The 16591-nt window shown below is 39.5% G+C and overlaps 1 protein-coding gene across 1 annotated transcript in view; it reads left to right on the top strand.

The window, feature by feature from the left end:
* The window catches only part of ADGRF2 (adhesion G protein-coupled receptor F2), a 31500-nt gene extending 26274 nt beyond the window's left edge, over nt 1–5226 (top strand). Inside the window, exons 6-8 of the mRNA XM_036766672.1 lie at nt 2376–2417; nt 4574–4633; nt 5179–5226. Of these exons, the coding sequence (XP_036622567.1) occupies nt 2376–2417; nt 4574–4633; nt 5179–5226 (150 nt within the window). The remainder of the gene's footprint in view (nt 1–2375; nt 2418–4573; nt 4634–5178) is intronic.
* Nucleotides 5227–16591: the final 11365 nt, after the last annotated feature.

Genomic DNA, 16591 nt, shown 5'->3' with positions numbered 1-16591 from the left:
TTCAGTCAAATGAAAATATTAGAATTTAAGCTCCTAGTCTGTAGAATTCACTGAAAGCATCCTTGGCATAACTATGGTAGTACACAGGACAGTAGAGATGACGTGCACCTCATTTTTTTCTCTACATGACTTTGATCTTCTCAGCCAGATCTCTGAAAACTTTTCATTGCATGTAGCTTATGGATTATGAATATTTTAGATGGTGACATTTAATAAAAATATTGTTCTCAGGTTTTTATGAGTTAAAGTTGTGTCTGACTAATCATGGGTAAGTTTGGTCTGTGATGCAGGTCTGATTCTAGCCCAGTTGGGCTGAGTTTTAAATGATATTTTAAAGTTTGCATTTGTGGTATGATGAGTAGAAAGCTTTTTGGAGAAGATACATTGTAGAGAGTACTGATATTTCTATAGGATTTAACAATTTTCAATGTTTTTTTTTTAACAAAAATCTCAGTCCTGATCCCTCAGCTGCTATTACATGTCACCCTAAACTACCTTATCATTAACCATTTTCTATGTATTTTTATTTATTCCTTTTATTTTTATATAGCTGCTTAGGAGCAAGGATTATTTCATTCATCGGCTTTGCATTCTTAGCACCTAGCATAGCGCTTAGTAAACACTCGCTGATTTATTGATTCTTAAGCTCTGTGAAGTAAGTACTACAGGAATTATTATCCCCATTTTACAGATGAGGAAACTGAGCCAAGATTATACTGGTAAATATCTGGGGTAGGATTTAAACTCAAGTCCTTTGCTGACTCCAGGTCCAACACCCTTTCAGGCAATGGATCAGATCAGGGACATCTAACTATAGTACCGATGACAGTGACTGGTGGCACTCCACTTATGCTGACCATTATGGGCTTTAGAGTCAAACTTTTATGGCTAGTCACTTCCAGAATATCTGCAATACTTTAACCGAAAGTGGGCACAGCAAGCTTCTCTAATGCCTACTGAATCTCCATTCATATTCACTTTAATTTTGATTTATGAATCCAAAACCATATTGGAAGTTTGGTTTTTGCTTTTGTTTTTTTGTTTGCTTGTTTGTTTTGTCTGGAATTATGATTTCATTGGTTTAGGGAACCCTCTTGTGGAAACTGTTCCTATTAATGCAAATTGATGTTTCTCTTGTAAGTGCTAGTCCTAAAGACATGCCTGATGTGAGTGGTTTAGTGACTTGCTATTATAATTTTATATTTAATTTTCAGCAGTTATTGTATAGGTGGATAAAATGACTCACTGTGTAAATCAATAAGAGTGTTGAGGATGCAATCTCATCATTTGTAGACTTGCTTAAAGCTTCATCAGGACAATACTAGTAACAGATGGGTCCATAGAGGCAGCTAGGTGGCTCATAGCATAGAGTAATGGGGGTCTGGAGTCGGGGAGACTTGAGTTTAAATCTGGCCTCAGATTAGTTATGTGACCCTGGACAAGTCATTTAAACTCTGTCTGCTTCAGATTCCATAAAGTGAGGTTAATAATGACATTTATCTCCCAAAGTTGTTGGGATGATCAAATGAAATAACATTTATGAAGTGCTTAGCATACTGCCTGGCAAAAAAAGCTTGACAAATGCTTGTTTCCTCACTTCCTTACTTCATCTCTCCCAGCCTCCTTCCTTTTCTCCCTCCCTTCCACCCTTCCTCCCTTCTTCCCTTCTTCCCTTCCTTCCTTCCATTCATCCTTCATTTTTCCATTCTTTTTTTCTTCCTTCATTCTTCCTTCCTTCCTTCCTCCCTCCCTCCCTCCCTCCCTCTTTCCCTTCCTTCCTTCCTTCCTTCCTTCCTTCCTTCCTTCCTTCCTTCCATTCATCCTTCATTTTTCCATTCTTTTTTTCTTCCTTCCTCCTTCCTTCCTTCCTTCCTTCCTTCCTTCCTTCCTTCCTTCCTTCCTTCCTTCCTTCCTTCTTTCCACGTGTGCTCCATGTGTAGCTATGGGATGGGGAAGGAGGGAAAATCAGCATTTATATAGTGCCTACTACTTGTCAGGCACTATGGTAAGCTATGGGCAAGAAAACAAGGATAACATGTAGTTTGTCTATTCCCACATGGCTTTAATTTCTTCTGTCAGTTCTCAAACTCGGGTCTTTGTTGACCCCATATCCAACAGTCTTTCAGACATAGACCAGATTGGGACCAGGCAAGCTATTGTACTGGTTCAATATACCAGTTTTTTGCCTCTCTTGAAAAAGACAGCTGAGAATACTTTAATCTCTGGCATGTGCCATTTTAGTATATTTCAAAGATTTAATAATATTTCATCTAAGTGTGATTTTATTTTCCAAAAGTAAAAATGGTGTTGAATTATTGTACTTACTGTTTTCTTTTTTTGTTTTGTTTTTCTTCTTTTTCCTTCCTGTTTCCAAGGGTTTCTTTATCTTAGTGTTTGGAACATTCCTGGATCAGAAGGTACCGTAACTAGTTTTTGTTTCGGTTTTTTAAATTTATGGCACTGACAGTCTGTCTATCTGCTCACTTCAGTCATTTTTTTTTGCAATATGTCCATGGTATCATATGTACAGTGATGATAAAGGAAATCACAGAGCAAAACCCTTCTCTATTGTTAGAGTGTTAAGTTAACCAGCATACAGGGACTTCTGGTATAAATTAAAATATGTATATAGATATACATACACATACATATATACATAAATATATGTATCTTTTAAAAGGATTTTTTAAAAGGCCCTTTTCTCCCTAACTTTACTTTTTCTATTTGTGTCACTGTCATCCTTCTAGTCACCCAGAGTTGAAGCCTCAGTGTTACCTTTCACTTATTCTTCCACTTCACTCCCCACATCCACACAGTTCTGTCTATTCTACCTCAATAATATCTGTCACATCTGCTCTTCTTTTTTTATCCTGACTTCCAAACTCTAATACACGACTTTGTTACCTTTCACGCAAACTCTTTCACTAGCTTTCCTTGCTCCCAGACTTACTCTCCTACAAACTATTTGATACGCAACTGCTAAAATACTATTTCTTATGCATAGGCTTGATCATGTTACTCCCGTGTCTTTAAAAAAAACCCTCAATGACTCTCTGTTATTCACAGAATGTCCAAACTCTCTTGCCTGGCATTTCAGATTGTTCTTAGCCTCCTTTCCCAGTTTATCATTTAAATCTGTCTTCTAACCATAGGTGTTTCCCAATATTTTTCCCTAGGCCCTTTTCTTTCTATTATACTCTCTTGGTAACCTTGTTAGCTTCTGTGGATTTAACTGTCATTTCTTCGCAGATGCCATATACATATATATATATGTATATATGTATATATATATACTCATATACACATGCACACATGTATGTATATATACACACATATATACATAGATAATAATATATATGTATTAGCATGTCTGTCTATCTATCTATCTATCTATCTATCTATCTATCTATCTATCTATCTACTAGTCTCAGTCTCTTTCCTGAATTTCAGCCCCGCATCATCAACTGCCTGTTGGACAGTTTAAACTGTAAGTCCTACAGATATCTTAAACTCAACAGGTCTAAAATTGAACTCATCTTTCTACCCCAAATTTCCCTTTCCAAACTACCCTATTTCTGTGGAAGGCATCACCATCATTCTAGTCTCCTGGGTCCATAACTTTGGCATTATGTTGGACTTCTCACTCTCCCTAACCAATCAGTTGTCAAATCTTGCCATTTCTACCTTTACAACATCTCTCACATGTGACCTCTTTTTTCCATTCACACAGTTGCCACTTTAGTTGAGGCCTTCATCACCTCTGACTTAGATTATTGTATTGATCTCCTAATTGTGTTCTCTCCCTCAAGTTTTAATACTCCAGTCCGTCCTGTGTGCAGTGAACAAAGTAGTTTTTCCTGAAGCACAGATCTAATCATGTCATTCCCCTACTTAATAAGTGACTTTCTACTACGAGGCTCCACTGTTTAGTTTTTAAAGTTTTATCCAACCTGACCCCAGTCATTCTTTTCAGCCCCATTAAACATAATTTCCCTTCCTTTAGTCTTGCTTCAAGTAGAGGTGGGACTAAAGGTCCTTCTAACATGGAGATTCTGTGATTCTATCCTTTGGGAAAGGATGAGATAAGGCCAAAGTGGTCCAGGTTTCCTCCTTCATTAAGGAAATAGGGCTTGAGCAGAGCCCAGAAGGATGGATAAATTTGTATAAGAAAGGAGCAGGGGTTGGTGGGCCAAGGGAAGCAAGCAAAAAGACACATCATTGAAATATTGAAGATTTAGAACTGAAAGTGATCTCAGAGGCCCAAAGTTCCACTGCTTTTGCACGGCAGACCGGGATGGCATTGTTTCACAGGCCCCTTGTTACTTAGTCTATAAAATAGGGACACTATACCTGGTGGTTTTTCTAGTTTTCTTTTTCACATCAGTGCTGAGCATATTGGGTAGGGTGCGTTAATGAATACCAACTGATGAATAGAGGGGAGGATTTATAAATGTCTCTGTGTCTGTGCTGCATGAGGTTGGGGTACAAGAAATACACAAGTAAGTAAATATAAAATATATGCCAAATAATTTAATGGAGAGAGAAAGTGCTAATAATTTTTTTTAATTTACAGATAAGAGATGCCTTAAAGGTCAGAATGTCCTCTGTAAAATGGCTGTCCAGACTATCAGAGGTAGAAATCTCACCCTATTTAAATGTTTATAACATCTAGATAGTTATCATTTCTCAAATTTTAATCATGTTCAAGCAGGGCGACATTGATTAAAAAATAGGTTTAAAGAGGGATTTTGACAACATACAACAAAATATCTTAACACATGAAAATTGGACATCTCTGGAAAATCTTTCATGTAAATAAAAAAAAATAAGTAAAGGAGGCATCATAAAGGAGAGAACACTTGCGAGAGGGAAGGTATTTTGAGATCTGGTACCTTTAAGTGCTCCTCACTCACACAATTTGCATCCTTTCCAGAGAATAGCCAAGGTCAGGAGGAGGAGAGAACACTTAAATAAGCCCCTTTTGTTATTTGTCAGCAGTTCTGGTAATAAAGAGAGAGGGTTGTGAGTAAAAGCTAAAACCACTAGCTGGGGATTTCAGTTTTCTATGCCATTGCTGTCCTTGGCGGTCACAGATAATTAAGATGATTAATTGTTCACAATTAATTTTTGCTTGAGTGATAATTTTGGGGACTCTAATTGCATTTTCTTCTCAAATAGCATATTTCTTTTGAATCGTCACATCATCCCACCAAAGGGTCACACTAACTTGCCTACCACTGGAGGTGAGTACAAAGGAAGGACACCGAAGTTGGCACATCTCCTATAAGAAATTTCTTTGAAAATCTATACCATAAAGCCCATTTTTACTCATGTAAAAGGCATTTCCATACTGAAAACATTTTCACTTAGTAGCAGTTGGAAATGTGTATAAACTTCTAAGTCACCAGTATACGTGCCATGCAAATCTCAGGGTAGGCACCCCAGAAGGCACTCAACAATTTTCCTAGCAGCCTAGGAATTAGACTAGTTTTTTTCTTTTTAGGGGTGGAGGAGAGAAAAGTAGCCATCTACTGAATTTTACTTTCTTTCTAGCCCCAAACTGCTCAGGACTGCAGCATTTTCTGGAAGTTGCCCAATTCATCCATTCCATCTTCAAAACTTGAAGCTATATCAATCTTAGGTAGCGTCAGAACTGGATGATGCCTTGTTGTTCAGTCATTTTTCAGTCAGTTGTGTTTGATTCTTTGTAACCCCATTTGGGATTTTCTTGGCAAAGATACTGGAATGGTTTGGCAAGTCCTTCCACACCTCATTTTACATATGAGGAAACTGAGGTAACAGGATTAAGTGACTTGTCTAGGGTCACACAGGTAGTAAGTATCTGAAGCCATATTTGAACTCAGGGAGATGAGTCTTCCCAGCTCCACGCCCGGCACTCTATCCTCTGTGCCACCTAGCTGTACCTAGATGGCACCTTAAATGTAATCTAGTCCAACTGTTTCACGCTACAGATGAGAAAATAGAGGACCTTAGAGGCAAAATGATTTGGCCATGCAGACAAAGTGGCAGGGCTGCAGCTTGAAGCTAGATTGTGCATCTGTGTTGGTGACATCTTTTTCTTGGATTATAAATCCATTCATGACAGCATATGTATGGCACTTTGCAATTTGCAAAGCACATAAAATCAATTATTGTTATAATCTCATTCCTCTCAGATGATGACCCTAGGATCTTAGCATCATACTTTTAGAACTAGAAGGGATTTTTAAAGATTACTTCGTCCAGGTTCTTCATTTTATAGATGAAGAAGCTGAGACTCCAAGAAACAATCCCGGAGGGACTCCTTTTGTATCAATCAACCCATTGCTGGATGACTGGAGACCATACGAGCTCAGGAGAATTGTATTTCATCTGAGTGTGCAGGGATATCCAGTCCTTTCATTGGTTTGCAGATCTATTCTATGCTGCGTAACAAGCTTTGGCAGGAGAACCAACCTGCCCATGTGAACATCCAGCTAAGCTGTGCCTCCATCAAACAAATGGAATACAAAAAAAAAATGGTGAAAAGCATCAAGCACAGGATTGTACACTTTTTATTGGAAGGCATTGATGGAAACTTTTCTTTGATGAAATAACTAAACATAATAGTTGGTATTTTCTGCTGTGGGCCCAGTTCAACTTCTGAGGCCCTTTGTCAACTGAGTAACCAGAACAATGCTTTTGGGACAAGATTTGGATACAAGGTTTGAACCTCCCACTGTTGGTGTCTTCCTTCTGAGATCGCTTTCCACTTACATTGTATATGTCTTGTATATACACAGATGTTTCCATGTTGTTTCTCCCAACGTGAGCTCCTTGAGAACCGAGATTGTATTTTTCCTTTTATTTATATCTCTGGGGTTTAGAACAATGCCTGGCACATAGAAGGTACTTTAAAAAAAGCTTATGGATGATGATGATGATGATGACTTTGATGATGGAATGACTTGCCCAAGGTCACACAGGAAGTGTCAGCATCAGGTTTGAAATATCAGGTCCTTAAGGTTTCTGTTATGGCAGAAAGTCACAAAGCATAATCGTGCTGATGATGCAGGGACTACATTTTATCTGAATATAGTATCTTCCTTAGTATCTACCAAAATGCTCTGAATATAGCATATATTATCTGATTGAATTTTGTTAAATTTTTTGACATGGGTAGGATTATGACTGATAGCAGCTAGGTGGCACAATGGATAGAGTGCCAGGCCTGGAGTCAGGAATATTTATCTTCATGAGTTCAAATCTGGCCTCAGACACTTTATAGTTTGTGACTCTGAAAAAGTCACTTATTCCTGTTTGCCTCAGTTTCCTCATTTGTAAAATAAGCTGGAGAAGGAAATGGCAAACCACTGTAGCATCTTTGCCAAGAAAATCCCGAATGGAGTCATGAAGAGTCAGACAGGACTAAAATGATGGAACAGCAAAAAGGGACAATTGTGGTTTGATGGCTAAATCTGTATTGCCATGTATGAGGACAAATCCTAGAAGCAGTGAAATCTCTGACTCAGGATCAACCTGAGGGCCTGTATTCATTCTTGTGAAAGTCTGGCAGGTTCATAGGCATCACTAACCAACCTAGGCCCTTTGACAAAGAAACTGCTAATTGTGCAAAGGAATTATGCTTTACTAGGGAAAGTCATTAATAAATTTGGAGAAAGGCAGTCTTTAGTACTAATGCTTTGCAGTCAAATAAAATTAACTAATTTCATCAGGCAATTCTCAAGGAGAGTGAAAATGAAAGAAAGGGAGATTGTTAAAATAACTGGGCTATTAGGCTCCTGTGTGATGTTGGGCAAGTTGTTTCGTCTCTCGGGGTCTCAGTTTCCTTATCTGTAAAACAACAGAATTGGACTAGGGGACTTTTAAAGTCCCTTCCAGTTCTAAATTTATGGTACTATAATCCAATGATGCTATTTATGATACTACAATCCAGGTCATCACCCGAGAAGAATCAAGAATTCAGGGTTCCAGTTGTCATGCCAATATTATGCCTCACTATCTTCACCTATAAAATGATGGGGCTGGACTAATTAATGGTGCCAAATTCAAATGTTAATGGATTCCTGTACCCTGTACCTTAAAAACCACAAATTAGCATTATCTATGTTGTATTGTATTTTTTATTCATTTTTTGAAAAATTTCCCAATAACGTTTTAACTGGTTGGGACTGTAGGGGAAGTTTTACAGGCAGTTTGCCCCAATCTGGCCTTGAATTTTATACTTATAGAGATGATCCTCAAGGTCCCTTATGAGTCTGACACTCTTGGATTCCATAATTCCATAACTACTGATGGGTGTGGTGCTGGCTGGAGAACTTTCTATTTTATTGCTCATAATTGACTATTTTGTTCATCTTTCCTAGCAGGGCATCCTTACTTCTGGAGGAGAAGATTCCAAGAGAGGAAACAGGCTTCATCTAGCCTTCTTTTCATTTGGGAATATGAAGGAAGCTTCCAATTTACATGGATTGGGGGGGGAGCAGTGACTAGAGGGAGAGTCAGACTGCTGAGCACTGTCTCTGCCTCTGCTTTTCAGGGATGCTAAATGTTTCTCCCTCTAATCAATAGTCTATATATCCAAAACGAGTGCTGTCTGAATATCTGTATTTTATTCTGGGAAGGATGGTTATGGACCATGAGACAACACCCAGTTGTTTTGCATCTTTCTGCTCTTCTGCAAAGAATCAGATCTGCCATTTTGGCCAAGCCCTGCGTGGGCCACATTTCACAGAATCTTGCAATGGAAAGGGATTTTGTGGAGGGAAAATAGGGAGATATAAGCCAGATGATAGAAAACATAGAGTCCTCAATTTGATAGTCCAATTAGGTAGATTGAGATCTGGTTGAATGACCAGACTCCAAGGTTAATGATTCAATGTCAAGTCTCCAGTGGAGTGTCCCAGAGTTCTGTGCTTGTCTTTGCCATTTAAACATTTTCATCAATACTTTGGGAAAAGGGATAGATGGCACGCTTATCAATTTTCAGTTTACACTGAACTGGGAGGATTAGCTAACAAATTAGATGAGAGAGTCTAGATAGAAAAAAAAATCTTGACAGACCAGAATATTGGGATGAAACCAATAAGACAAATTTAATAGGGATAAAGGTACGGGTGTGCTAGTAAATGTTTAACAATCAGCTCTCTGGAAAAAATGTACACAGGTCACTTTCAAGTTTAATCTACATTAGTAACATTTTCCTCATTGCTTTCTCAAGTCTAGATGATCATCACAATAGTAATATACTCTGTTTTATAGCACTTGCCGATTTCTGAGATGTGAATGCTCACAGTGGAAATTTAAATATTGGTGCTCACAAACTGGTTTGCGCTGACTTTAACACACCCCTGGACAAAGTTTTACACTTGGGTTCAAGAAATAGACTTTGTAAGTATAAGGTGGGGAAGGCAATGCTAGACGACAATAAGTCTAAAAAAGATCTCAATGATTTTAGTGGATTACAAGCTCAATGTGAGTTCAAAGTGTGATGTACGCTTCCGTAAAAAGCTATCGTGAACATTGAAATGCCTGATATCCAGCAATGATAAGGTGTTCATCCTGTCATGCTTGTAGCTGGTTTACCTGGTTTACTGTGTTCAGTCCTGGGTGACAGTAGAGGGATAAGCTGAAGGACAACCAGGATGTTGAATGGCCTTGAATAAAGGTCCTTAAAGGATCAGTTGAAGGAATTTGGAAACTTCAGCTTGGCGGGAAAAAAAAAGGCTGAGAGGAGGGCATGACAGTAGTCTTCAAGTATTTAATAGGAATCTGTCATGCACAAGAGGGATCAAACTTGCTCTCTGGTTCCAGAGGAGATAACTGTAATTATGGGTGGAAGTTCCGAGAGGGATAAGGAAGGAAATAAGAATTTATCAAACACTTACTGTGTACTAGGTGGAGGCAGCTCGGTGGATCAGTGAATAAAGCACTGGGCCTGGAGTCAGCAAGCCCTGAATTCAAATCCAGCCTCAGACAGTTAGTAGCTGTGTGACCCTGGGCAAGTCCCTTAACGTCTGTTTGCCTTAATCCACTGGAGAAGGAAATGGCAAAGCAGTCCAGTATCTTTGCCCAGAAAACTTCATAGACAGTATTGGTGTACTGTGGTCTATGGGGTCATGAAGAGTAGGGCATGACTGAGTGACTGAACAACAACATGTGCCAGGCACCATGATAAATGCTTTATAATTATTCTCATTTGGTACTCATAGCAACTCCTAGAAGTACATGCTATTATTATCCCCACTTTACAGATGAGGTAACTGAGGCAAATGGCTATGTGACTTGCTCAAGGTCACACAGCTAGTAAGAGTTTGAGGTCAGATTTGAACTCAGGTCTTCTGATTCAAGTCCCAGCACTCTATCCAGTGTCCACCTAGCTGCCTATGATAAGGAGCTCACTAACTCGCAAGGCAGCTCATTTCATGCTATGGAGATTGTTTTGGGTCTTTATTCTCTCACGGGAAGTTACAGTTCCTCTTCTAGCTTTTTGTCATTGCTAATGTAATAAAAAGAGTATTGGTTTCTTCAATCAAATTGTTAATAAAAATGTGGAAAAGGCCAATACCCTGTGGCTCTTCAGTAGAGAACTTTTTCCAGTTTGACATCAGACCGCTGATTAGTATTGTTTGGGTTCAACCAGCTATGAGACTCCTCAAATTTACTGCCATTCAGCCCACATTTCTCCATTTGTCTTACAGGAACATTAGGTTAAAAATTATCAAAAATTTTACAAAAGTTCACCTACAATACGTCTACAGTATTTTCCTAACTTATCCAATAGCAACTGTCTGAAAGTCAGTTCAGTTGTTTTCCAGTCACATCCAATTCTTTATGATGCCATTTAGGGGAGTGGTTTGCCATTTCCTTCTAGAGCACATTTTATAGAGGAGGAAACTGAGGCAAACGGGTTAAGTGATGTGCTCAGGGTCATGCAGCCAGTAAGTGTTGGAGGCCAGATTTGAACTCAGATCCTTCTGATTCCAGTCCCAACACTCCATCCACAGTGCCACTTACCTGCCCTTGTACTCCTTAATTGATGACCCTGACACAATAATCTTATTGGGATCAGTAGCTGGTTTCTGTGAACCATGAATCCTCTTATTGTTCCTGAACCGTAGCATACTTTCTTCAGAAGATCTGGATTCACCTTCTGCTCATTACATAGTTCTACTAGTTCAGGATTTCTTTTTCTCTCTGTTCTATGTCATGTTCTTACACTTGCTGAACTCTTGACTCCGGTTTCTATTCCTCTTTACCTCCTTAGAATCTTTTTTTTCTTCCTGTATTATTTGAAATATTATTTATTTTTTTCTCAAAACTTACAGACTATAGAATATCAGAGGTGGAAGAGACCTTAGAGATCATTTAGTCTCAAATGCTCATTATCATGATAATTCTTACAGATGAGGCCCAAAGAAACTAAGTGATTTAAAGTCATTAGCAGGACCGTGGGTAGAGCCAAAACCCTCTTATAAATTGAAGAATAGCATGGTGTTCCTTAAGTCCTTTCACTTTTTTAATTAAAAATGAGATAAATTAGCAATTAACACATGTGGTTAGCGAATGCCATGGACAGGAAGACAAACATAGCACACATCGTGCCAATCACTGAATAGTTCTTTCATTGTCATAGGGGATTTCTAGCAAATATATAGTTCTTTGGAGACTTCTGAAAGTTTCTCCTGTCCACTGCTATGACAAGCTGCCTCTCTACCATGACGCTGGATTTCCAGCTATTAATGGGTCCCGACTCATTGCATTTCAGCAGGAATGTGCTAAAGCCCCCTGCTACAGGCTCATGAAGCTGATTGTGATATTTCCATTGTGAACATTAACACTTCAGAATTCACTAAATGCTACAATCAGAGCTTGATTTATTGATTTGTTGATTTTCTAGACTTAAAACAGTTATGGGGAAAATGTTAATAATGCAGATTAAACTTAAAAGATTTTTGCTTGTACATTTTTCCCCCTGAAGAGCTAGGTTGTTAAACATTTATCAAAATACCCCTGCTTTTGCATAAATTTGCTCTTTTCCTTCTTTTTATTTGCAGCTTCTCAATTGTTTCAGTTATTAGCATTTGTTGTTAATCAGTTGTATTTCAATCATGGCCTACTCTTCATGACCCCATTTGGGGTTTTCTTGGCAGAGATATAAAGTGATTTGGCATTCCTTCTCCAGCTCATTTTGTAGATGAGGAAACTGAGGCAAATAGGGTTAAATGACTTGTGCAGGGCCACACAGCCAGTAAGTGTCTGAGGCCAGATTTGTTCTCAGGGAGATATCTTCTTGACTCCAGGTCCAGCAGTCTATCTACTGTACCTCCTAGCTGCCCTTATAGGTAATCAGTTTCAGTTTGCTCTCTTTTGCCCTTCTGGAATCATTTGTATTTCCTTAAATAGTCATAGGAAATAACCAGTGAACACACAGTGACTATTGAGCAGAATATCGGAAAACCTCTCTTTGGCCTCTGCCTGCCACCTTTGTTGCCCTTCTTCACCGTGTTGTTAAGGGCTTTCTGCAGTCAATGCCAGTTCATCTAAGCAAAAGGTTTACCTGAGACCTCAGCCTATGTAGATTCTGTAGCTGAGGGTGTGACGGGCATTGGCCAAGTCTTCCCTACACACCTCAACTTGTGTATAATCCCTGAGAATTGTACCGTATCCAACGAGGTCATCTTTGTGTCTCATTAGGAAGAATGAGGTCATCTTTGTCTCTCATTAGGAAGAATGAGAATGTCATGCACATTTTTTTTAATCTCTTCAAATTTGGATTCTTAAGGGATCAATCTTGTTTTCACTGGATATTATACTTATGCATAATGAAGGAAGAGACGTTGTCCAGATTCAAACCACAAGCCACTTCTCTGTGCTTAAAGTACAAATCGTAGGTTTATACAATGTCAGAGTGGGAAGGGCCCTTAAAGATCACCTGTTTCAATTGCTTTCTTTTTATAGCTGATGAAACTCAGGCTCAGGGAGGTAAGTGAGTTTGCCTGAGATCACAGAGCAAGTGTATGTACGAGATGGAACTAGAACCCAGATCTCCTAATTCCCAGGACAGTGTATTTTTCACTAGACCACACTTTGTTGTTCAGTCATTCAACTGTGTTCAATTCTTTGTGACCCCATGAACCATATCATACCAATACTGTCTATGAAGTTTTCTTGGTAAAGACACTGGAGTGGTTTGCCATTACCTTCTCCAGTGGATTAAGCCAAACAGAGGTTAAGTGACTTGTCTAATGTCACACAGCTAGTAAATGTCTGAGGCTAGATTTCAACTCAGGTCTTGCTGACTCCAGGCCCAGCACTCTATCCACTGAGCCACCTAGCTGCCACACTACCTCTAAGAATGTTCTTTGGACTAGTCTGGCAATGTTGTATTAATCCTTATGAAGAGGATCCTCTGTTAGAGAAGTGGAGATGGAGAGAGATTGCATTTCGGGTGGGGATCAGCTCATTTCCTTAACTTTGTGTGTAAGCAAATCCCCTTTTAAAATGGGAACCATCCTAGAGGAAGGATTAGGTAAAAGGCAGGAGATGTTCTAAAGAAAAAAGAGCACATTGTAAGTCAGAGCACTGAGTAGGAATAGGAAATACAGCTTATTAATCAGGAAAAGGGAGGGGGAGGAGTTTTGATATATGCCACGAACCTATCCAATGTCACTGATTTTATGTACAAATGGGGAAGGGGAAAGTGTGTGCCTGGATAGTTGCCTCTGCCCACTTTGTGAATCACTGGCACTTGAACAAGACTATTTCAGTCTTCCAACTATGAAGCTATCTTCTCCTGTCATGGACATTTGGACCTGCAAAAAGCCTAGGCAAGTGATTATCAGAAAATGGTGAAAGGGATTGACTAGTGAGACAAGCTGTTTTTAGAAGGAGGAATATCTTAGAGAAAGAGCTGCAACTATCTTGGGGGATGCCGGAGCTCTCTGTAATAGGATTATTGCACCCATTCCGACATACCTCTAAGAACTTACACAGGATGGGATGGCAGTGATGGCATAGGCATTGTCCTTGTTTGCCAATGGGAAAACCTAGGCACAGACAGGGGAAATTGCTGGCCTAAGACCATGAGTGGACCACTGTCTGAGCTAAGAATGGAACTTTAGGTCTCGGGACTAAGAGTCTGAAACTCTTGAACGCTATGGATGTGTCTGACTCTCCATTGCTACTATACCATGAGAAAATATAATATCTGACCTATAGCCATTCATCAGGAACTATGGGGATTGATACCAAATTGGAGGGAAAAAATAACAGCCCATGTGTTGTGCTGTATGTAGGTGTTTTGTAAGGCCCTAGAAACAGTGATGAGGCACATTAATATCACTGGATGACTATATCGCTTTTAACAAAATTCAGCCAATGATAATTTTTATAACTAGTATTTATATATAGCTTTAAGGTTTGCAAAGTACTTTACATTTATCCTCTCATTTTATTCTCACCACAAGCCATTAAGTGTTATCATCTCAATTTTACAGATGAGGAAACTGAGGCAGAGAGAGGTTAAGACCCCTATACTTAGGGTCATACAGTTAGGAAGTATCTGAGGCAGGATTCAAACTCAGTTCTTCTTGACCCCAAGTCTAACACTGTGTTCTCTGAGGTACCTAGCTGCCATTTTCTCTGCGTCTATTACTTAGTAATTGTCTGGCCTGATGTTAATTGATAGCATGGCTAGGAAAAGATGGGATAAGGGCATACTAGAAAATACTTGGGTGCATTTTCCTCCAGCCATTGATTCAGTATGAGAAGATGGCCAACAGCCTTGGGCCTTCTGCAGATACAACAGTAGATATTTTTGAATCCTCGGGACACTGCATAATATCCCAGCTCCCTTTTGCATAAGTATGGGTGGTGGTATGTGTCTCTATGTGTATTTGTATGTGTTTGGGGGTGTTTTGCCTAAGCCCTAATTGTACTAAAATGGGGTAGTGGCCTCAAAAGGCCCAGTGTCGTTATGGCCCTGCCCTTATGATTAAGCATCAAGGTATCTGATTTCTCTGGGAGCTCCCAGTATAAAAGCAGTCCTACTAGTAATGCAAAATCAAATTTGCTTAGGTAAGATGTTAGCTGAATGAATGACTCTGCACAAGAATGTTCCACACGACAATAACTCATTTCTAGAGTTCTTTAAGATTTACAAAATGCTTTCCTTGTAATAGGAGATACAACCTTGCGAGGTAGGGAATGTGCTATTTTTTCTATTGTACAGAAAGGGAAACCAAAGCTCAGAGAGCTTAAGTCAATTGCCCAAAGTTTGATAAGTAGTATCAGTGACGATCCTGAATCTTCTGACTCCACATACAGCCTTCAATTCTCTCCATTACACTGCCTTCTTGTATGTCACTCATCAGCTCTGTCAAGGAAAGGCTTGTGTGGGAGGGGCCTGAGGGCTTCTGCTCAGGTGGATGGGCAGGTAGGTGGGTAGAATGCTTTGCTGAGATTTCAGCATCTCAGTCCAAGTGGTAAAAATAGCATTAGGCAGAATTAGGTAAGTTGTGGTGTGATGGTATTATGCACACATAGGAAGGCATTGTTCACTGGGTTAGGCAGAGAGTTTAATGTTCCTCAAGCTACAGTTCAGTCTGTTCAACTTTAGGGACAATGGCTAGCAGAATCTTTTTACTAGATGATACTTATTATTCTGCCCCCCTAGATCTGAAATTCATTTTCCTATCTGGGAGAAAAATGGGTTTGCTATTCAAAAGTCCTAGTCTAGTCCTGAAATGTCCATCTCTTCAACAAAGCCTTCCCTAGTTAGCCCAGTTCCTTGTGGTATCTTGGGAGAGGCAGTGTAGTACCAGATGGAATTGATAATTTATGAAATTATGAAATGGGGACTGGCATTGGCTCTTTGGGTACTCACCAGGAAAGACCATGACTGGCAGCAACAAGCAATCAACACTTTATTTAAGCACAGAGGGTATGGGGGCAAAAAGCTCATAAAGGCAGAGACAAGTTACAAAAGTGGTACAGAGTCACATGGTGTGGGGACAAGGGATGAGATAGTGAAGAGGATGGGGAGGTGGAGAGGCGCAGATAATCACATTTCCATGGATTAGATAGAATTGAGAGCCCTGGCAGCATAGATCCTTAAGAGATGGAAGAGGGCTCGGGGGCAGGAGTTTGAGGTCTCATTTTTACAGGTTTTTTTGGGGAGATGGACTGACTTCTATCTGTACTGCCTTGGGGCTAGTTCATTAACATATCCAAATCATTTCAGAGTTGTCAGTAAAACTTTAAAGTTAACGTGTCTAGATCATCTCAAAATCATCACCTTTTGGTGTTCTGCTGGTCTTACTGAGAATATCTGAAACTTGCCTGAGATTTACGTATCATAGGATCAGACCTTGACCGCAGTACCTAGATGGCTTCTGCTGATTCAGCCCTTATTACCAGGATTGAATTTTGGTTGATATATGATACGGTTTGTAAATTATGCTCCTTTGATCTCTGGGACAGTTTGTACGTGGCTTCCTTTATACGGGCTACTTTCAGACTTCCCACACTAACTAGAAGAGGCAGAAGGATGGTGATCGGGGGGACCAGCACAAGGTAAAATTTTAACATA

This window comes from Trichosurus vulpecula, chromosome 7 (genome assembly GCF_011100635.1).
Source record: "Trichosurus vulpecula isolate mTriVul1 chromosome 7, mTriVul1.pri, whole genome shotgun sequence".
NCBI classification, from domain to species: Eukaryota; Metazoa; Chordata; class Mammalia; order Diprotodontia; family Phalangeridae; genus Trichosurus; species Trichosurus vulpecula.
The sequence above is the reverse complement of the archived record's forward strand: the minus strand, read 5'-3'. Positions and strand labels throughout refer to the sequence as shown.